Below are 24,126 nucleotides of genomic sequence, written 5' to 3'. Positions count from 1 at the left end.
TCACATTTATAAAGTGATATTAAATGTTTCACTCAATCACAATGACAGTACTACTCTAGACCCACACATGTGGAGACTTGTATTATAGCTACGTGATGATTTAAAAAGAAAAATCTCAGGTATCTAGGTCCCTCATAACCAAAAATAAAATTCAAAGCACACATATAAGGGAGAAAACATTCAGGAAAACATGTAAGTTCAAAGTATCAACTATAATGTTCTAAAATTATTTAATAAAAATGAAAACAAAATTAAAAATTCCAAACAAACCTGCAGTTGATTCCGATTTCATCGCCGTTTCAGAGACAAGATCTTTTGGAAAAGTCACTGAATGTTTTAGGTTAGGCGTTTTAGCATGTACTTCATCAGATTTTCCTACCTGTTTAGCAAAAACAGACATTTTCTTCAGAAGCAAATGATTTTACTAAAAGAATATAAAATTATACTATACCAAGTCATTTTGAGTCTTTCATTTATTTCCATTTTCTCTTTGACGTCTCTGTAGTATTATCAATATGAGCCAATGCTTACTCAAACCAAAATTAAATGACTACATTTTTGGTTTATTTAAAGTCTACCTTAGTTTCTTCCTTTGGTTCAGGGAGTGACTCTTTTTCGCTGCTTTTTGTCCACAATGACTTAATGGCTTGAAAAATTTGCTGGCTTGTAGTATATGCCTTTTTCCCAGTTATCTAACAAAGAAAAAGAGAGTCAAGTAACATATTTTTAAAAGTTAAAAACTTTTCAATTCAGATCAGGTATTTTATATGAACACCTAGGTTGCAATCAACAATAAAAATATCAATGTCTAGTTTACATAAAATAAAGCAGTATTTTCAAAATTGTATATGAAAAATGACTAGCTCCCTATAAAGGGCTAATAAATACATAATTTCTTTCATAATATAACATCAATTTAAATTATGGCTATTTAAATTTTTTTTTCCCCCGAGACAGGGTTTCTCTGTATAGTTTTGGTGCCTGTCCTGGATCTCACTCTGTAGACCAGGCTGGCCTCGAACTCACAGAGATCCGCCTGGTTCTGCCTCCCGAGTGCTGGGATGAAAGGCGTGTGCCACCACCGCCCAGCTATTTTAATAATTTTTATAGTGTTAGGATTGAACTCTGGGCCTTGCACATAGCACTGTAAGGAGCCACACCTCAGCCCCTATTTTATTATTTTAAAATATTTTTTCAACTTTATAGAGGCAGTACAAATAAAAATTCTACTTAAGGTAAACAACACAATGCTTTGGTATACATATACTTTTTTTTTTTATTCACTCCTCTAGCCAAGCTTACAAACATAGGTATCAACTCATGTAGTTACCTTTCATATGTCTGGGATGAAAACACTTAAGATCAACTTCCTCTGCAAATTTCAGGTATTCAATATATACATTTACTATAATTGCCCTGCTATAGACTTCATGAACTTTTTTGTCTCCTATAACTTTCAGTATATCCGAACAACTCACTTCCCCATTTCCTTCCATTGCCAGCCCCCAGCAACCAGTATTTTGCAATTTACTTCTCTGTTTTAACCTCTCTAGATTCCACATGAGTGACATCACTCAAGATTTGTCATTCTGTGTCCTGCCATTTCTGATCTGGCCAGGTGGTTTCTACTAGAGGACTTTAAGTGAAAATTGCATCTACAAATTTTAGGTAGAAATATTTTGAGAAAATAAACAGATAACTGAGAAAAATGAGGTTTCTAAGATGCGATGACTGTTATAACTTTATGGATCTTTCTCCATTCACTGAGAAATAAAAGACATCAATTAATTTTTTAAGAGACTGACATTTGTTTCTGATAGAAAGATAGTTGGGAGTGATGGCACCTGTCTAGAAGATCCCGAGTTCCACGTTAGTCAGTCTGGGTTAATTTCTACTAATAGCATTTTCCCTTTGAATATCTTTTGGCTCCTTCTTAATTTTCCCCATCCTTCCTCAGGGTTACAGTATACAACTATTAAGGTTTAATAGGGAACTTTACAAAATTACACTTTTGACAAATGTGTGTATTTTTTAAGCAATTTTTTATTCTTCAAATTAAAAAGTTTTATTGTTTTTATTAATTGCATACTATCACTTGAAAAATTTAAGCAATTCAGGACTGGAAATAAAACCCTATGGTTTTTATGGATGAGGCTCTACACTCATTCCACAGCATAGGGAAAAAAAGAAATAATATAGCATGAAAGCAGGTATAAACAATGATGAAATTAGCATCCTATTCCTTATACATACATCTAGGTCATTCACAGTTACAGTGTTTTCTCAGAATAAATTCCTAAAAGTGCAATTTCTGGATTAAGAATCATTCTAATTTGGTTTTTGTAAGATGTTATCATATTGTTCTTCAAAAAGTTAGCAATAAGCTGGGCGGTGGTGGCGCACGCCTTTAATCCCAGCACTCGGGAGGCAGAGGCAGGCGGATCTCTGTGAGTTTGAGGCCAGCCTGGGCTACCAAGTGAGTCCCAGGAAAGGCGCAAAGCTACACAGAGAAACCCTGTCTCGAAAAACCAAAAAAAAAAAGTTAGCAATAAACAGCAGCAATTTACACTTCCACCACAAACATACTTTGGTTTTCCCACTCTTCTTAACTAACAGCAAAATTATGATTCCTTTAAGTCTTTATGAAGTTGAAAGACAGAAAATGAGCATCTACAGATGTGTACACTCATTATAGGAGTACTTGTCTAACGTGCATGAGGCTTTATCCACAGCACTGTTAAAAAAATAAAAATTCCCCCATTATCAAAATATACATGGTCTCTTAAATTGACATTAATGCAACCGCTTGTAGAATATTATTTTAAGGTGTGTTACTTTTGTTTATGTTGCATTTGTTTAACTCTGTGAAGCTGTGTTACTGTGCATGTCTAAAACACCTGATGGTCAAATAAAGAGCTGAACGGCCAATAGCAAGGCAGTAGAAAGGATAGGTGGGGCTGGCAGGCAGAGAGAATATATAGAAGGAGAAATCTGGGAGAAAAAAAAGGAAGAAGTAAGTAGCCAGAGAAGGAGGAGGACATCAGGGGCCAGCCACTCAGCTATACTGCAAGCCATAGAGCAAGAGTAAAATTTACAGTAGTAAGAGAATGGGAAAAGCCCAGAGGCAACAGACAGACAGGTAATTTAAGTTAAGAAAAGCTGGCTAGAAACAAGCTAAGGTGGGTATTCATAATTAAGAATAAGACTCTGTGTGTGATTTATTTGGGAGCTGGGTGGCACCCCCCCCTCCAAAGAGTAAAAAAACCCCAATAACTTCAGATAAAAACTTAGTATCTTTGGTTAGGCCATTATACATCTTATACTGTCTACTGCCTATCTGTATACTTTTTCTACTTTTCTAAAGAGTACTCATTTCTTTATTATTTCTTTATATGAGTTCTTAAAACATTAAGGATGTTAACCTTTGTTGTATACATTACAAATAGTTTCTCCATTTTTTTTTCATTTATTTATTAACCTTTGTATATGGCTTATTGTAATCATTTTATAGTCAAATGCATCATTTTCCTTTGATGGCTTCAAGATTGTGGTTTACTTAAGATGTAACTTATTTCAAAATAGTTAAAAATCTACCTTTTTCCTCTTACATTTTAAATAGCATTTCATTTTGAGTAGGCCTTTATTCCATCTAGGATTTATTTATACTTGACACATAGTAAAGTTCTTTAGTATCCCAACACATTTTTTTTTATATTTTTGTTTTTCTACTCACTCCACATACTATCCACAGATCCCCCCCTCCTCCCTTCTCCCACCCCCCAACCCTTCTTCCCAAGCCACCCCGCATTCCCCACATCCCCCAAATCGAGGTCTCCCATGGGGAGTCAGCAGAGCCCAGCACACTGAGCCTAAGCAGGTCCAAGACCCTTCCCACTGCACCAAGGCTGTGCAAGGTGTCACACCACAGGCACTGGGTTCCAGAAGCCTGCCCATAGACCAGGGACAAATCCTATGCCCCTGCCTGGGAGCCCCCCAAACAGTTCGAGCCAAACAACTGTCTTCCATATCCAGAGGGCCTAGTCCAGTCCCATGGGGTCTCCACAGCCACCAGTCCACAGTTCATGGACTTCCACTAGTGTGGCCAGTCATCTCTGCACGTCCTCCCATCATGATCTTGACGTCCCTCGCCTGCAGTATCTCTCCTCTCTCTTATCAATTGGGTTCCTGGAGCTGAGCCTGGTGCCTGGCCATGGATCTCTGTATCTGCCTCCATCAGTCACTGTATAAAGGCTCTTTGTTGACAGCTAGGTTATTTCCTAGGTTGGTCACGAGAGTAGACCGGTCCAGGCACCCTCTGGACCACTGCCAGAAGACCAAGGTGGGGTCAAACTTGTGGATTCCTGAGAGCCTCCCCAGCACCCTGCCTCTTCCTATTCCCAAGATGTCCTCTTCTGTCATGGTATCTTCCTCCCTACCCTCCCACTCTGTTCCTGTTCCAGCTTGACCCACCCATTTCCCTATGTTCTCATCCTCCACTCCTCACCCTCTGCCACCACCCACACACTCATGTAGATCTCATCCACTTCTCCTTCACAGGATCATCCATGTGTCCCTCCTAGGGTCTTCTCCTGTTAGCTAGCCTCTCTGGAGTTGTGGGTTGCTGTCTGGCCATCCCTTCCCTCACATCTAGCATCCACTTATGTGTGAGTACATACTATGTTTGTCCTTCTGAGTCTGGATTACCTCACTCAAGATGATATTTTCTAGTTCCATCCATTTGCCTGCAAATTTCATGATATCATTGTTTTTTATTGCTGAGTAGTATTCCATTGTGTATATGTGCCATATTTTCTTTATCCATTCTTCAGTTGAGGGGCATCTAGGTTGTTTCCAGTTTCTTGCTATTACGAATAATGCTGATATGAACATAGTTGAGCATGTGTCCTTGTGGTAAGATTGAGCATTCCTTGGGTATATGCCTAAGAGAGGTAAAACTGGGTCTTAAGGAAGACTTATTCCCAATTTTCTGAGAAACCACCATACTGATTTCCAGAGTGGTTGTACAAGTTTGCATTCCCACCAACAGTGTAGGAGTGTTCCACTTGCTCCACATCCTCTCCAACATAAGCTGTCTTCAGTGTTTTTGATCTTAGCCATTCTGACAGGTGTAAGATGGTATCTCAGAGTTGTTTTGATTTGCATTTCCCTGATGACTAAGGATGTAAAATTTGTTTTGTTTTGTTTTTGAAACAGGGTTTCTCTGTAGCTTTGGAGTCTGTTCTGGACTAGCTTTGTAGACCAGGCTGGCCTTGAACTCACAGAGATCCGCCTGGCTCTGCCTCCCAAGTGCTGGGATTAAAGGCGTGCACCACCACCGCCTGCCCAACACATTCTTAAATAACACATCCTTCCTTTACATACTAATGTAAAGTACCATCATTACCATATAGCAATCTTTACCCCTATGTATATAATGACATATTTAACATAATTTGAGGGAATTCTAATCACAAAGTTAATAAGGCTCAGTTAACTTTAAGTTTTACAAATAAAAGTTTATTCCCAGATGCTTTACAGAGTCCAAAGACAGACTACTTGGTTAATCTTTATAATGATGAAATATTGTAAAGAAAATGTTTAAAAAATAATAGTGTCATACTAAGTGAGACTTTCATTCCACCTACTGTCTGGATTGTCACTTGTTTTGAAAGCTGACAGCCCTTTCCTTCTAAAAAGAAAAATACTTACAATAGAAAAGCTCTTATTTGATATCCTTTTAAGGAGACTTGTCTGAGTAGCCACAGAGTTTCTAAAATTTATTTTATTTACTTCTTTTTAATTATCATTATTTTAAGTGTGTGAACGTTTTGCCTGCATATACATATGTGCAGCATATGCAAGGTTGTCACTTGTGCAGAAGAGGGCATTAGACTCCCTAGAACTGGAGGTACAGATGGTTGTGAGCCACCATGTGGGTGCTGGGAACTGACCCTGGGTCCTCTGAAGAGCACCAAGTACTTTTAACCACTGAGCCACCTCTCCAGTCATAGTGAAAGGCTTATTTTATAGTAAAAGATACTCACAGAATTTTGAATACTGATCACTAGTGGTTACTTTCAATATAAAATACATCTTTTCTTGCAAAATTCCCTCCATGACAAGTTTCCTAAAGACAATTGCTTTCAAGTATATCATGTCCTTTGACCATATTCACTCCCAATTCCTTCTTCCCTTCTTTGAGTCTTCTTCCTTCCATTAGACTCCCTTATGCTTTCATGTCATATATTTGTGCACATAGATACATTTTCATATCACATTCATGTGTGTGTGCTTTTATGCATCAATATGTAAATTAGGATCCATAAATGAGAGAAAAGATTCAATATTTGTCTTTCTGAATCTAGCTTATTTCACATAATATGATGACTTCTTTTGCAAGTTGACTCACAGTCTTACGTTTGCTTTTTCTATAAGTTTCTATACCAGTTTCATTTGAAACTAAACAATTTAAGTACATCATGACAGACAAAATATGAGTTAAAATATGTTTTTAGGAAAACTGACTTAAATGCATTATAAAGATTTGAAACTGAATGTTTAAAATATAACTTCTTTAAGATTAGCCATTTAAAAAGCTGGGAGACACATACACATGCACACACATATAAAATTGAGGTGGATTCTGCAACCATGTTTATTCAAATGATTTTCTCTATTTGAAAGAAACTAATAGAAAATGGAAATGCAAGCTGATCTAGCTTAATTGGTGAGCTCCAGGCCAATGAGATACCCTACCTCAAAGGAGGTGTATAGTGTTCCTGAGGACGGTACTCAAGGCTGTCCTATAGCCTTCACATGTACATGCTTACATATGTGCATGTATATACATGGACACATACCTGTGCACACACATGCATGGACATGTACACACAAACATTTGAAACAACAAAGTAGAAAAAATAAACACAGTACAATTTGAATTAAAATTTCAGATATATACTGCTTTCAATTTTTCAGGTAACTGCTATGTACCAGTCCTGGTAATACCAAATAAACAGACATTTTTTTCATACAATTTTAGATAGTGTAGGAGTCATAGACTTTCTGAATCCTATCATGGATTTCAGATCAAGAAGCCATATTTTATCTATTTACTTATCTATATATGTACATATATGTATATTCTAATCTGACAAAATTATATACAATACACTGAGTGTCAAAAAAGCAATGGTTGCATTGTTAGAAATTTTGGTGATTTACTGTAGAATAATTTTCAGAATTTAATACTAAATTCAATAATTCTTTAAGTTTTTTCCTTTGTTAAAATGAATTAAACACTTTTTAATTTAAAAAGATCTATACCATGACATTATTCTATTCTACATATTTACTCATCTATCTTTCTATGTAATCATGTAAAGATGGCTAGAAGAATATTACAAGAGATTTTGATACTGATATTTTTATGGTTGGAATCATATTTCAGTGGTTATATTTCTTCTAGCCTAAACTTTCCTCTAATGCTTATATTTAAGGATGAATTGGTATCATTTTTATGAAAATAAACACACACACATACACATATGCACAGAGAAATTACTGTAAAAAGAAAAAGAGAATCAGTGGCAGCATCATCCAATGGGAATAGTAACAGATAGAAAAGTGGGACGCCTAAGCTGAGTGTGACTTCAGATGAGGCAGTCCCTGGGAAGCTTCAGTGGGCCATCATTTGCTTATCAGCAAATGAGAACAATATAAAGGTTACATAAAATGAGCTCAAGTTTTCGTTCAGCATCAACATTAATTTGAGTGTCTAATTCTCATGTAAATTCATAGAAAGGAGTCTTTTGTAAAAAATTCATCACTCTATCCAGCAATTTTCTCAAGTATAACTAGATTTAATGAATAATATTCTTTTCCTTTTATAAGCTTTTATAGCTTGATCACATTATAAACTGCAGAGTTCACAATATCCATGACATTTTCAAAATATTGAAGAAAGCAGTTTTATCTACATCAACAATTAAAGAGACATAGTAGTGAGAATACAAGTACAGAACATCCTTTTGGAAACAATATTTAAGTATGAATTGAAATATTAAATGTTGATAACTAATGGCAGAAAAGAAGAAAAACTTGCATACCCCAAATCTGTGCTTCTGAATTTGAACTCATGATAAAAATATAAGGCCTGGAAATATAGTTTATGGCTTGACCAGCATAGTGTCTGGGACTCTGGGACTAACCTCTATCATTGCAAAAAGAAAACTTCCATAAAAATTGTTCAAATTATTAGGAGACTATTTAAATGTGCAGCAATTACAATGAGCTGGATGATGGTATTTTTTTACACTGGTTTCAAAATTCACTTTGTTTCTGTGTGTATTTTTTTTAACCTCAGAAGTCTCTGTAATCTATTATTTCGCTATTTCTTGCATTGTGTTAATCTTCTGAACTGAGTAGCTGCCAGCAGGTGTAATTTTCTGTTAACTAAGAAAAAAACACATTTATATAGTCCCAACTGTGAAGCAGTATTTCTCCCCATAAATTCCAGTTTTGTCTCTGAACTTGATCCATCAACCTGCTTTTATATTGCTGAACTATAGTTAAACACATTAATCCTATTTATTTGTGATGGACAAGATGCTAATGTAATTGTGCCAACCCAAGAGTTTATTTCAACTACATGCCTCTGAAAATCAAATGTTTAAGGTTTTGTGTGACATTTAAATATTGTCACATTAGAAGTTTAAACAAACACTGCTCTCACTTAAAAGGAACTTACCTTTGCAATTATTACTGACTGAGCTGGGTAACAAACAGTTGCTCCTAATGAGGCCAATCCTAGTGGATAAGCAATCTTCTTAAACCTAGAACCTACAAAATTCAAACAAATCATTCACTTCAAATGCATACCATCAGAGACTTGATGTTATTATACTATAATATTTTCTTTGCCCCTCTTTAAGCTATCACTGTATGTCAAATTGCTCTTTAGTTAGTAATACCAATCAAGATGGTACCTAAAATGCCCTTAAGGCTCTCAATTCAATTAATGTCCCTTAGCCATCATGTCCAATTTAAGAAAAATGTTCTGAACCTAATAATTATCTACACAAAGGAATTAGTAATTATCTTCTTTTTTAAAACATTATTTTTCATATCCTAAGAAACTTAAAAATTATAATTACATTTTTTTTCAAATATCTAACAAAGCATGATAGCAGAATTAATCAACTACTGCGTTCGTCAAAGCAGGTTAAAGTGAAATGGACTCTCTTCTATATGCCCTTTCTGATTAACACTTAGAAAGGTGAAGGACCCAACTAACCAATCAGCTAACGACCTCAAAAGGTACATAACTCCTTCATGTCACTGATTCAGAATACTGAAGTAATACTAATTACAATTAGCTTGACATAATTAATGCGTTTTCAAAAGTGCCTTAACTAAGCATCTAAGAGTCATTTTCATATCATTTTTTTGACAGCAAAATCTCTTTTTAAAAAATTCCAAAGAGAATCTTACTAGGTTCTCACTAGGAGCCTGTCAACTTGAAATTGCTCTGATTAACCTGAGTATAAGAAGTTCTGTATCAAGCCCTGTCACACAGCTTTTATCTTATCCCCACACTCCCGCTAATACTTCCACAGAACCACGGCAATGCTATATAACAGTGGGAAATACAGCACTCTCTGCTGAAGCTTAGACCTACAAGAGCACTACTTCCAAATGACAGGCCTCTTAAATGTCTGTCTGGGTATGGTGGACTCTGAATGAGACTAAGCAATTACATGTCGCTTTTTCAACTAGAGTAAGCTGTTAACTCTTTCCTTTTTTTTTTTTTTTTTTTTTTTTTTTTTGGTTTTTCGAGACAGGGTTTCTCTGTGTAGCTTTGCGCCTTTCCTGGAACTCACTTGGTAGTCCAGGCTGGCCTCGAACTCGAACTCACAGAGATCCGCCTGCCTCTGCCTCCCGAGTGCTGGGATTAAAGGCGTGCGCCACCACCGCCCGGCCTGTTAACTCTTTCTAACAGCTTTTTGGACCCGTATTTAAAAAGGAAATAGCAAAATATTAAGGTGAAAAAATACCTGACAATGATTGCTGCTAACTTTGCAGTTTGTGAAATGTTACAAACCTTGTATTTTCTTTGTGTGGTTTAATTATTTTTAAAGAAGCCTGTTAAAGTCAGATCTAACAACAGACTGAGCTTGGCTAAGGTAGGTAGGAAGGCTGCTCTCTGTGGTATAGGGAGAGAAAGTCTAGACTAATTAAAGCATATCCTAAACTGAATCTCAACTCTGCTCCTCCTCAGGATTTTTGTTTAGTTCTTGACTTAACAATCCCAATATGTCAGGATTAGGATCTCTTAACTCATCAAAATTCCCTGAATTAAGGTGGTGTATGGCAGGGTTTTTTTTTTTTTTTTTTTTTTTTTTTTTTTTTTTTTGATAAACTATTGGAAAAAATGATATTCACTCTTTCCTTACTTGTATATAAGAAACCATTCTGCAAAATGATATGTATCATGTAGGTTCAACAATTGTACTTTTCTAGTTAAGGAAGAATACTAAACACAGATACTCATTAGCTATGTGTTGTGCACTTAAAAACATGCAAATGGTTTTCTTTTAGATTTCTATCTTCAGTACAATAGGGTTAGAAGAAAGCTTTCTTCCTTTAGCTGTACTATGATCGATATGAAGAATAAGATTTACATGATGATCTCTGGCCTATCGCACATAGTACATTTCTGAGACAAAAGTTTCATATTTACTCCAGTAGTAAGCACAAAGCACTGTACTTGCTATTCTCTCATAATTCCTATCATTTGAAATAAAATACACCCTCAGATCTACTGTTTACTTCACTGCTCACTAGTAGTTTGAGAACTGCAGTCTGAAAAATGAAGTGACATATTATTCCAGCTCTCACATTCAGAAACATAAATGACCTAAGGAATACTTTCTCTTACCAGAAGATTACTACTTTGTAATTAAGAAACTAAGTAATGCATTGTGGACAATCCCCTTCAAAATTCAAGGGAAAAGATACGGAAGTGAGTTGGACAAAAATTACATAGAGATAATCAGTTCTAAGGACCTATATAGTATAGTGAGCTTACTATAGCTTATAATAACCTATTATATATTTTAGGAATATAAAAGAGCTCAAAAACACTCAATATAAAGAAATAATAATTTGATGGAAAACAGCTAAAACTTGATGATGTGCATATAAAACAGGGTTGTTAAATAGCATGCATAAAAAGAGTTAACACAGTAAACTCAAGACTGCTGCCTTAGGAGCTTCTGCTAGCATCTGAGAACTTTTCCTCTTGGAAGTCTGGAATTTTGTTAGATAGATACTATTCACATGACTAGACCTCACACAAACCTTGGCCACTCTTTTGCCCATCACTGTCACTCAACACTTGTTGGCTTTGTTCATATCATCTCAAGTTGTTACTAGAGAAATTAAGTATATGTTGTATTAGTCCCTGGAAAAAGACTTCTAGGAATTTACAACCAATTCTTTTCTAAACTATGTCACCCTCCTTTTAATTTCATTTTATACCTCTGATTGCAATAATTCTTATTCATGACCATGACTACATACTGAGCCTTGTTGAGTCTTTGCAACTAGTCATGAGCCTGATTGTAATCTTATCAGACCATTCACATGAGAGCTATAGTCAGATGGAAAAGCAAAGTAGGTACAGATACATTGTACAAAGAGGTATAAAGAAAGCAGATACATCGTCTCATAGCGAACAGTGAATAAGAGAGGCAGACTGAGTTACTCACTTTTACAGACTTCATTCCCATCTGGCTAATATTTTCAACAGCTTTGGTCAGGATAAAACCAAAAGTAAACCAGATTTTATCTGAGATAAAGCATATCTTCCTCAAATCCTTCACATAGCTTCCAGTATGAGTAGTATTATTAAGAAAAGCAGTTTTGAGTGAATAGTGTATATTTTTATATTAACATACAATTCTCAGGAATTTTTTTGGTAGTATAAATTTCTTCAGATTAAAAAAACAAAATTATAATTAGACAACAAAAAAGGAAATTACAATTTTAATTGGAATAGCTATATATTTTTTAACATTGTGCTTAAAAAGTCATATATTTGTACATTTTAATATATAGTCACATAACTAAAAATACGTCATATTATCCTTTCCTACATTCTTAACCCTAGGCAACTAACAATCTACCGTTTGTCATTCTAATTTTGTCTTTTTGAGAATGTCATATAAACAGAATCATATATACACTGCCTACTTTCAAATTCACAATCAATGTTATGTGCACCAATAGCTCAAATTATTATGATGCTGAATAGTTTTCCTTTGTAGGGATGTGCACAGATTCCTTTATCCATTTACCTGTTTGAAGACTATTTACCTTGTTTCCAGCTTTTTCATTATTATTAACAATTGCTATAAGCATTCATGTAGGGGTGTTTCATTTCTCTTAATGTCTTAGTTAGGGTTTCTATTGCTGCAACAAAACACCATGACCAAAAAGCGAGTTGGGGAGAAAAAGAAAATCTACCCTTTATTCTATCATTTCTATATCTTTTTTTTTTTCAGAGTAGATTCAATAATCTACCCTTTTATTCTATTATTTCTATCTTTTTTTTCAGATAAGTTTATTGGCTTACACTTTAACATTGCTGTACATCATTGAAGGAAATCAGGACAGGAACGTAAACAGGGCAGGAAGCTGGAGGCAGGAGCTGATACATAGGCCATGGAGGAGTACTGCTTATAGGCTTGCTTCCCATGGCTTGCTCAGCCTGCTTTCTTATTGAACCGAGGACCACCAGCCTAGGGGTGGCACCACCCACCATAGGCTGGGCCCTCCCTCTTTAATCACTAATTGAGAACATACCTTACAGCTGGATGTGATGGAAGCATTTTCTCAGTTGAGGTTCCTTCCTTGCAGATAACTCTAGCTTGTGTCAAGCTGACACAAGACTAGCCAGCACATCTAAGGTAAGTAAATACTTGGAAATGTGATTCCTATGTTGCTTGATAAGTGTATGTTTAACTTTATGAGAAAGCATGGGACAATTTTGTAGAATTCCTCTATCACTTTGCATTTTTACCAGCAGAAGAGAAGAATTTCAGTTGTTCTCCATTCTTCATTACAGTTAGTGTGGTAAGCTTAACCTTTATAGACATAAATATGGTAGAGCAAAGAACCTAAACATCTTATACTAACAGAATCTGACATTATCCAATAAATGTCATGAAGGTAAAATTCAGAAAAAATATAATAGCATTGAAAGAGAAAATATATTGTATAAACATACCTTTTCTTGCTGAAACCAAACCCATCAGCCCTGAAGCTGTAATCACTCCCATTTTGGGAAGAAAATCTTGAGGAGGATTCTTCAGATAGACATATGCATCTGAAGAGACCAGTTAACAATGGGTAAGAATGACTGACTATAATTGGACATTCTATGTAAGGATAGTACAGAACAGCTGGAGATACATATGTCAGGGGTAGGCAATATAATGTTATGAGTAGTTGAAATACTCTTTAAATAAGTTATACAAAAAGTTGATATGGACAGAAACAAATCATTTATTATAATACTAACTACAAAGTCAAATTTACCTTCCATAGGTCTTTTAATACTTGCTTTCTTTATGACATGGATTATTATTATTATTATTAAATGAACTATGACTCTAGAAGGTACAGCTTAAATAAGAAGTACCATAAAATAAATTCCTGATGATGTAACATGAATCGTAAAATGTCTTATTAATAAAAACAAACCCGGAGCCAGGTATTGGGGTGAACACTGAAAGATCAGAGAAACAGAACAAGCCACAGCTAACCTCGCCTCACCAACTTCTCAGCTGATCCTGTTTCCTCAAACTGGAAGCCTCTGAGTCCTCATCCAAATTGATCTCAGCTGAACTGCTGCTAAAAAGCTAAAAGCTTAAAAGCCTAAAAACTTAAAAGAGCCTCTTGTAGTGGGTAGCCATTCCAGCTCTGATCTGGAAGTTCCAACCCCCATTGAGACTTCGGCAACTGTCACGCCTACAAGGCGGGGCCAAGGGAGGCGCCTGGGGACCGGAGATCTGGATCGGCGGGCGCTCGCTCGGGTCCAGGACCCTGGATGGTGGAGGTGGATCAAGCAGAGCTCCAGAGAACACCGCTGGACTGCGATACACCTTCCCCAGACCCCGCGACCTACCTATCCCTTAATTTGTAAGTTACGCCATTAAATAAATCTCCTTTTAACTACGTGGAGTGGCCTTAATATTTACACCAATAGCCTCTAGTTCCTGGTTTTCACACCTTATGTACCTTTCTGCTTCCTGCCATCACTTCCTGGGATTAAAGGCATGTGTCACCATGCCTGGCTGTTTCCAGTGTGGTCTTGAACTCACAGAGATCCAGATGGATCTCTGCCTCTGGAATGCTAGGATTAAAGGCATGCGCTACCACTGTCTAACCTCTATGTTTAATATAGTGGCTGTTCTGTTCTCTGACCCCAAATAAGTTTATTGGGGTGCATAATATATCAACCACATTTCCCTTTTTTTGTTTAAAATAAAAAAGTTATAACTAATAAGAAAAAGTATATACAATGAGTGTATACAATATATACAGTCAAGAATTATATTAACAATGTCTAGTCCACTAACATTTGACAGATTCAGACAAAAAACTCCATTATATACATTAACAATGTCCAGTACATTAACATTTGACAAATTCAGACAAAAAATTTCATTACTTATCCTATTTAAAACAAGTAGTTCCTTTTTTAAAGTAGATTCAATAATCTACCTTTTATCTTATCATATCCATATTGTCTCCTTTTACTTTTCAGAGTAGATTCAATATTCTACCCTTTATTCTATCATTTCTAGATCTCCTTTTTTTAGAGTAGATTCTACCTTTTTTCTATTATTATAATCTAGTATAATCTAGCTTTTATTCTATTATTTCTATCTTTTTTCAGATAAGTTTATTGGGGTGCATAATATATCAACCACATGATTGTATATGTTTTATATCCCTCCAATGAACAGGCTTCAACACTGGTAGGATTCAGCAAGAATTAATGCTATCTTATATAGGAGTTTTGCAATTAGACACCTCTTGTCACTATTTCCAATAACCTCACATTAGCCACTGGTTAAAACCAAAGATCAAGATGAAAAGTGAAAATAGACCAAAAACACATAAAGCATAATCCAAAGTATATATGCCTTGGTGTTTTATACATTCAAATTGTTTCCAGATCTAAAAATACACTCTTCTATCATAGTTATTTGACAATAATCACATACATAATTATGTTCCTCAAGATTAATGAAAGATAGCTGGGTATATTGTTGCATGTATTAACCCAGCACTTGAGATGATAAGACAGGAAGATAATGAGTTCCAGGTTCACCTAGGCTACACAGTAAGACCTTGTCTCAAAAACTATTGATAAATGTTAATCCTTAATTCATATTAAGTAATAATATTTCAAATAAAGTTCATTAAGCTTATTGTACATACCTAAAATATTAGCTGATTTTTCTTTGTGTTTTCCATATGTTTATTTTTGCCAACTGCTCTAAGCAAGGAATATTGGGGAGCTAAGTCTGCTGCCAAATACCATTAAGAAGCTAAAGCATCAAATACAATTACTTTCCAACATTAGCTGAAACAGTTCAAGATGAGTGATTGCTATGTAATTTCCCAGCAACTGATAAAAAAAGCATAATGTATTTTAATAGATAATAACATTTATTTAAACTAATTAGCAAAAGGGGGATATATCTTTACCTTATGTTTTATAAATATACAACGTAGACTTTAGTTAAAGATGACCTGAGTTTGAATCTGGGTATTCCTCCTAGTAACCTTGGGAAACTTGTTAAACTTTCTAACCCTCATTTTCTAATCTGTAAGAGAAAACTCTATAGTTATAATAGCAACACTCAGCAATGTGACGAGGCCTCAGCATGTAATAAATTGTAAAATAAATAGTACATACTATTGCTGTGTTATTGTTACAGATAAAGTACAGAATTTATCTTCTACATCAGTGTAATCATAGTAATGGATAATATACTATGTTTATATTCTTAAATTTTTAAAGAATACAACTTAAATCCATAGTATTTTTCTACTTATAGATGGTTTACTCACCTACCTTTTCCAAATTGTACTGTATCCATTATCCCATTCTTCATAAAGATATAAACACCCTAAGCCAAAAAAGAAAAGGAAAACAAAAGAGATGTGGATTTTTGAAGTGGTTGATTGACACAATAGCCCACAAATCTGAGATTACATTTAGCTGTGGATTTAGTATTACACTCAAATCTAAATCCAGATTTTCTGTTTATTCACTATGAGTATACTTGCTTACTCTATCATATTTTCATCTCTTACTTTCCATTTTATTTAACATAGTAATTCTGGTGTATTATTTTCTTCATAAAAGTGGGTAAAGTAATACCTTTAAAATAATCAGTGACTTCACAGAAAAGATACTGAAAATTTTATAATGACTTATCATCTTACTATATAATGGCCTGGAAAAAATGAATGGCTCTAAAATAAATCATGAAGGGGGGTATATCACAGCACATACACAAACTGTCTGACTAATAAGGATTCAATAGCAACAGCATAATGATTTGTAGAGAAAAAAACAAAAACAGGAAAGGCCTAATGAAAAGCACTTTATCTCTTCCCTTTATCTTAGTGTGCAATTAGAATGAGAAAAAACAAATGAGGCATTTATTTTTAAATACGAATATATATTCTCCATAAATCAAGATTATACTAACCCACCAAAGGGATTAATACGCTAAAGCAATGTTTTTCTGTTTATCTGTTTCTAACTTACTTGAATGCCAAGATACTGTTACATTCATTGAATAGTAGATGTTGTCTCACTTACACTAGGGGAAATATGAGTGATTTACTCAGAATCTTGCTATATTCCATGCTGGATTCTCTTGTACAAACAAGAAAGCACAATCCAAACATATGGCCTCTTTATGTATGAAACCATGACATGGAAACAAGAATAATAGATATTTTCAGTGCAGAAGAGCAGAAACTATTGTATTAGAAACAACTGAGGGAAATGAGATGTCTTGGTCTACTAATTTTGTCTCAGTTTAAGAATGAGCATAGATGCTCACCCTGGTTTAAAGCTATACAAACTGGCATAAAACATAGAGTGCCATTGAGACATTTCTCTTGAGTGACTCAGAAAACATCAACTGCAGCATTAAAATACTTACTGATCTGTTTTGAACTATTTAACCATCAAGGAAGAAAACTGGTCTTTGGGGAAATTTTCTTTAGCTGTGTTTAAGAATTCATTTTTACCACTGGGGGGCACTGTTACCTAAATTTCAAGACACTAAAGTGTAGGCTAGGAGCATGCACTTAAATTTGCACTACATGATGCTACTTTTCACAAAGAAGTAATTTAAATCAGACTTTTTTTTGAGGAATAGATTGCGTATTTAGGAGAAAATTAGAGAGGAAAAGTTGTTTACATTGAAGATGAAATGCATTTGAAAGTGCCCTTCATCAACCTATTTGCTTCAGCATATTAACAGAATAAAATGTTCTTTCAGTCTTAAATTGGGTGATAGTTACAATAGCAATTTAAAGATCTCTCAGGAACAATTACCTCACTGAAGACACATCTGAGTACACTATAGAAAATTAGGTCTCAAGAGACCTAAATCTGAATCATCTAGTTCTTGGCATATAGCCTGAGGGGCATGACTCAGACCACAATTAGTAAAGATATTTCCCACAGAGATCACATTATTAAGGATGACTAGCACAAGCAGTACCCTGGAATTGTATGACAAGCACAAACTTTCAAAAATAACCCCATATCGTGTTTGAAATACCATCCAGATTGATCAGAGTTCACTGATTAGATATTTCACCGAAGGACGCTATTTTTTATAAGTTCATTGAATTTCTTGATGATGATGATGATGATGATGATGATGTGTGTGTGTGTGTGTGTGTGTGTGTGTGTCTGTGTATCTGTGTATATATGCACACAGTGTGTGGAAGTCAGGCAGAGAACAACTGTGTGAAGTTGTTTCTCTCTTTCTTCCTTTCATGGGTTCTGGGGATCAAACTCAGGTCACCAGGCCTGCATTCCAAGTGTCTTTATCCACTGAGCCATCTCACCAGCCTCAAAATTTTCTTTTGAAAAGGAATATATTAGAACTATATATGACAGGGAATCTGCATCTAGAAATCTTAACATGGTAGCCTAAACAAGACCTTCACAATGATATTATCAGTTGACATTCCAACTAAGATATAGGAAATCTCACAGGGCCCCAGTCATAGATTAAGAGCCATAGGCAATTAATTAATGGCCTTTTCTCTTAAAGGGAAACCAGTGTTCTCTGAAAACAAGCACCCTGATAGGCTATCTGATGCCAAGTGGTCAGTCCTAAATACATATACAAATGAGCAACACTATATAGACTAGCAGTGTGGGGGGGGGGGGCGTGTGCGTGCGTGTGTGTGTGTGTGTGTGTGTGTGTGTGTGTGTGTGTGTGTGTGCGTGTGTGTGTGTGTGTGTGTGTGTATACACAGGGGGAGTTAGAGGAGGGAGAGGCTGGGCTGGAAATGATGTAAATACAATACTCATGTACTGATATAAATATGGTGCTCATGTATGAAATTATCAAAAAATAATGAAATAAATGTTAAAAACACACACAGGCTTACAACCAGGCTACATTTGTTGGTGAAGTAAAAGCTGTGATTATTACTCTAGAATTAGAAAAACACTGGTACCACTATTACTAAGATCCTCACAGTAGAGATGTTAACAACACACAACTAAATTTATATGGTGATGGTAATAAAACATCAGTGTGCTATCAGCTTCCATCTCAGTCAACAATGTCAGCTGAGTCTAGTCTGCCAGCCACCCTTGACAGGGTGTTAAAGATACAAATTAAGCTATTTTGGCCTCTCTAGCTCAGCCCATTTGCCCGATGAATGCCACTGAGTGGCCTCAGGCAATACCATATGAATAGAAGAATCAGCTGTCTGAACTCTCATCATATTACTAATTTTCAAAATACTGAGCCATTATACAATGTTTAGTATTTTAATCCACTAAGTTTCAAGGTGGTTTCTTCTCTTTTTAAGAATGCATCTATATATACCTGAAACAATTAATCAAAAACATTGATATTTATCTACTATCAAAATAGACTTACCTTGCACCAGCCAATATAACGAACAGTTGTAGTACGGATGGATGCAAAGCCCATTTGTAAATAACCAGGCTGTTCTTCAACATATTTAGAATGAAGAGGTGGTGCAGTATATATGGGGAGCTGGGGATAGAATAAAGTTCATGTCAAAAATAAATAGCTGGGCTGCCTTTTCCTGCATTGTGTCAAAGCAGGAATCATCAACCTTCCTCCTAAAAAATGGCTAAAATTGTCTATAGAATCTAAACTACCAATAGGATATGATAAACAGAACATAAAAACTATTTAGAAAAGTAGAAGCAAGTGATGTCATATATAGTATGACCCAGTGGGTTGTTTTGTTTGTTATTTTGTTTCTATGACGGGGCTTCACTACGTAGCTCAAGGTACTAAGATGGCCTCAAACTCACGATTTTCCAACCTCTGCTTCCTGAGTACTAGGATTACAGATGTTGATCACCATACCCAAGAGACACATTAGTTTTAATCCTAGCATATTTTAATTAAATTATATTTAATTGTATGTATGCATGCATGATTATGCACACATATGCTATGGTGTGCATGTGGAGGTATATGGGAGTTGGTTTTCTCAATTCACCATGAGGATTCCAGGGACTGAAAATAGGTCATTAGGCTTGATGGTAAGGACCTTATCTTAGTTAGCACTTCTATTGCTATGGTGAAAACACCAAGACCAAAAGCAAGTTGGGGAGAAAAGGGTATATTTGGCTTACACTTCCATGCAATAGTCCATCACTGAAAGAAGTTAGGACAGAGACTCAAAAGCGGAGGAATGTGGAGGCAGGAGCTGATGCAGAGGCCATGGAGGAGTGCTGCTTACTGGCTTGCCCCTCATGGCTTGCTCAGCCTGCTTTTTTTATAGAACCCAGGACCACTAGCCCAGGGATAGCACCACCCACAATGGACTGGGCCCTCCCATATTAATCACTAATTGAGAAAATGCCTTACAGCTGGATCTCAGTTGAAGTTCACTCCTTTCAGATAACTCTAGCTTGTGTCAAGCTGACATAAGACTAGTCAGTACAGATCTTTACCTTCTGAGCCATCTCACCAGCCCTTAATCCTAGCAAAATTTTAACTGTAAAAATCTGGAAACAACTCAAATATTCATCAAAGGAAAAGTAGAAAGTTAAACTGGATTATAATCCATACCACAGACTATTATAAATTAGGGCAAAATATAAAAATTATAATCACTATAATCACATTGCTGGGCATGATGGTGCATGCCTTTAATCCCACTACTCAGGAGGCAGAGGCAGACAGATCTTCACAGGTCTGAGGCCAACCTACACAACACTGCTAGTTCCAGGCCAGCTGGAGCTACATAGTAAGATCTTGCTGCAATTAAAATAAAAAATAAAAATCAGTTACAGCCACATACAAAAATAAGGATGAATTTCAAGAAACTACTACTAAACCAAAACGCTAAGATGCAGAAAATTACATGCAAGTATGTTCCATAAATATATAATTCAAATGTGTATGAACACCCAAATTGCTTACCAAAACAGATAAGGTACCATAAAGTGTTTTGGCTTTGGTTTTGTTTTTTTAAGGAAATAATGGAGTTAAAGAAAAGCCTCAGCAGTTAAGAGCACTGGTTGCTCTTCCAAAGGACCCACATTCAATTCCCAGCACTGACATGGCAGCTCACAACCACCTTTAACTTCTGCTGCAGGGAGGATCCAACACCCTCTCTGGCGTCTGTGTGAACAAGGCACACATGTGGTACACAGGCAAGGATGCAGGCAAAACACCCACATTTACATTAAATCAAATTTAAGAAAAATAAATAAAATAAAAAGGGAATGAAACAAACTCAGTGGAATCATGGGTATATGTCAATAAAGGGATGAGAATACGGGAGATTTTGCCTTTGCTCTAAACTGAGTAGCAGGCACATGGTTATCCATTATGGTTTTATATTATTATTTATACCTTTCAAATGTCAAATACACTCTAACCAATATTTAATAAAAACAAATATAAATATAAAAATTTATGAAAATAAACAAATAAGGACTTCTTTGCTTAAAGAAAAGAATGATTTCATACTCAGGGTGCAGCACTTTTTCATGGAGGTTGGTGAGGATATAACTGAGGAGACTCAAGTTTCCAGAACAACAGAAAAGGAACTAGATGACTAATGGCTTTGGATCTGATCTACCAAAAACAAACATGGGATAGTATAGTAGACGTAAAAGATACCTAGGTGATATGGTGCATATGCTGACTAGCTAGATTTTGCCTTGTACAATGTATATATGCCTTATAACATTATTCTTGTTTTATAATTAATTAGCTCTTTGCTAGCTATACTAGGATTAAGGAGCTTCTCTTTCTCCTTTCAAACTAAGGCTTGAATTTAAGTTTGTCACATACCTATGTGTATTTAGGAGTGCCCGAAATTTATAATTTATATGAAAGGTGATGTAGCTCTAGATTAGTTAGATATAGTTATAAATATAGATATCAGGTTTATTATAGAGAGCCCCCCCCCACCAAAAAAAACCTATATGTGGTAAAGTTAATTTATATGTTTGTCCATCATAAAGTTTTGGGTTTTGGTTTTTGTTTTTTAAGGAAATGGTGGAGCTGGAGAGATGGCTCAGCAGTTAAGACCATGGGCTGCTCTTCCAGAGAACCTGAGTTCAATTCCCAGCTGGCACACACATGGCAGCTCATAATCACCTTTAACTCCTGTTCTAGCGATGATCCAACACCATCAAATAACAATAAAATAAGTCAAATTCATGACACTGATGAATTTAGAAAAGAAATTTCCAGGGATAATTATGGCTTGACCATTCATTCTAGTGATCTATAAATTTCTTGGTTAAAAGATGGTTGTCTCATAGCCCTGCAAAGTTTTCTATTAAAGGAGGATTTAATTACGTTCACTAAATGGCACTCAATAAAGCAAGAACATATTGATCCTTTTTTAAAAGATGTTTAACAAGAAAAGTTGAGTCAAAGTTTTTTGTTCAGTTAGAAACTTAACAAAAACTTAAAATGACCAAAACACCTTATTCAAAGTATTCTGACTTGGTTTAGACTGTATTAACAAGTAGATTTAAACAGAGGTATTGTCCAAATTACACAATAAAGATACATTGACATTCTGTGTGTACATCACATTTTCATCCTTTTGACATTTTAAGTTCCTCAAAATTAGATTCTGATTTTTAAAAATATTTCCTAGCATATAGCTAGCAACCAGCCTTGTTTAATAAGCAAATGAATGAATTCCAATTAAAATGTACTTGGGAATTCTGTATGTTCTACAACATAGCAAAAAAAAAAACCCACTAGTTTTGCTATTCAAAAATATTAGTCCTTTCAGATAAGGTGGCGGACTGGAAAATGCTGCCCTGTAACCTGGTGAAGGAGAGGAATCAGAATAAGAAAAGGCAGATTAAAATTCTAAAGAAATAAAGGAAAGAAGAGCATCAGAAATTCTCAAAGTCACAGACTAGTTAGTTTTCTCTCAACTTGACATATGCTAGAGTCATCTGAAAGGAGAGAACCTCAATTAGGCATGTGCCTTCATCAGAACGGACTGTAGGCAAGGCTGTGGGCACTCTTGGAGTAATGATTGACGTAGAAGGATCTAGTCCACCATGGGTGGAGCCACCTCTGGGCAGATGATTCTACATGGTGTAAGAAAGCAAACTGAGCAAGCTAGGAGAAACAGGTCAGTATCATTTCTGCAAGGCCTCTGCTTCAGTTGCTGCTTTGGGTTTCTGCCCTGACTTTTCTTCATGATGGAGTGTAAGTTTTAAAGATAAAACAAACCCTTTCCTTCCCAAGTTGCTTTTGGTCATTGTGTTTATCACAGCCATAGAGAAAGCAAAATAGGACAGGCAGTGAGAAGATAACTAACAAGAATGGAGAAAAAGGACTCATGGAAAAGAGGCCAAGCTGAATACAGCTCCAGGTGCATGGCTCACTTTTGGTGGATGGGAAGCAAAAAATGCCTCCAAAAAGTAAGCCAGGCAATCCTGGTGAAAGAGAAGGAATGCCCTACTTCTAGGATAACCCCCAAACCATCACAAATCTCAAAACGGTATAAGTTTTGATGAGAAAGTGATTCCTCTAGTGTCCCATAAGTAGACAAAAGAGTTAGAGAGAGCTCCTGCTCCTAGTGTTAGGAATCCCACAGAACACCAAGCTACTCAGCCATAACATATATGCAGAGGACCTAGGTCAGACCCCTATAGGCTCCCTGATCTCTGCAGCCCCCATGGGTCCCAATCAATGGATTCTGTGGACATGTTCTCATGGTGTCCCTGACCACTCTGGTTCCTCCAATCCAATCCTTCGTCCACCTCTTCCTCAGGAAACCTTGAGTTCTGCCTAATGTTTGGCTGTGGGACTCTGCATTTGCTCTCATCAATTGCTGGATAAAGTCTCTCTGGTCTCTTTGATGAGGATTCTGCTAGGCTCCAGTGCCAGAACACTCTTCAGGCAGGACAAACTGTAGGGCGAAGATTTTGTGGCTGAAGACCCCATTCTTAATGGTTTGCCATTAAGAAAAATCACTATTTTTAAGTTACAATTTTGTGTTTCTACTAAATATACTATGTATTTTAGATATCTCATAACTATTTCTTTATACTTATAAAATAGATAACATCTATTATGATAGATGTAGCAAAAACACCTACATAGTTTTTCCATTATCTCTATATCATGCAAAATTCTTAAGCTTTGGTAGGCCAATTACCTGTTCTGGTCTCACTAGCTGCTTTTTGGGTTCCTCTTCTTTGGCCTGATGTACATTTATAGATGCATACATCAGACCTGCAGGCATGGGTGTCAACTTTCTCATCTGAAAAAGACATGAAAATGACCATTGTAAGTGAAAAGATTC

The 24,126-nt window shown here is 35.9% G+C and overlaps 1 protein-coding gene across 1 annotated transcript in view; it reads right to left on the bottom strand.

Moving 5' to 3' along the window:
- Positions 1-24,126, bottom strand: part of Apool (apolipoprotein O like) — a 60,798-nt gene that overhangs the window by 14,434 nt on the left and 22,238 nt on the right. Inside the window, exons 2-8 of the mRNA XM_059250402.1 lie at positions 23,980-24,084; positions 19,230-19,349; positions 16,154-16,208; positions 13,292-13,390; positions 8,750-8,841; positions 579-692; positions 271-379 (exon numbers count right to left, since the gene is read on the bottom strand). Coding sequence (XP_059106385.1) covers positions 271-379; positions 579-692; positions 8,750-8,841; positions 13,292-13,390; positions 16,154-16,208; positions 19,230-19,349; positions 23,980-24,084 — 694 coding nt within the window. The remainder of the gene's footprint in view (positions 1-270; positions 380-578; positions 693-8,749; positions 8,842-13,291; positions 13,391-16,153; positions 16,209-19,229; positions 19,350-23,979; positions 24,085-24,126) is intronic.

This window comes from Peromyscus eremicus, chromosome X (assembly GCF_949786415.1).
Source record: "Peromyscus eremicus chromosome X, PerEre_H2_v1, whole genome shotgun sequence".
Classification (NCBI taxonomy): Eukaryota; Metazoa; Chordata; class Mammalia; order Rodentia; family Cricetidae; genus Peromyscus; species Peromyscus eremicus.
The sequence above is the reverse complement of the archived record's forward strand: the minus strand, read 5'-3'. Positions and strand labels throughout refer to the sequence as shown.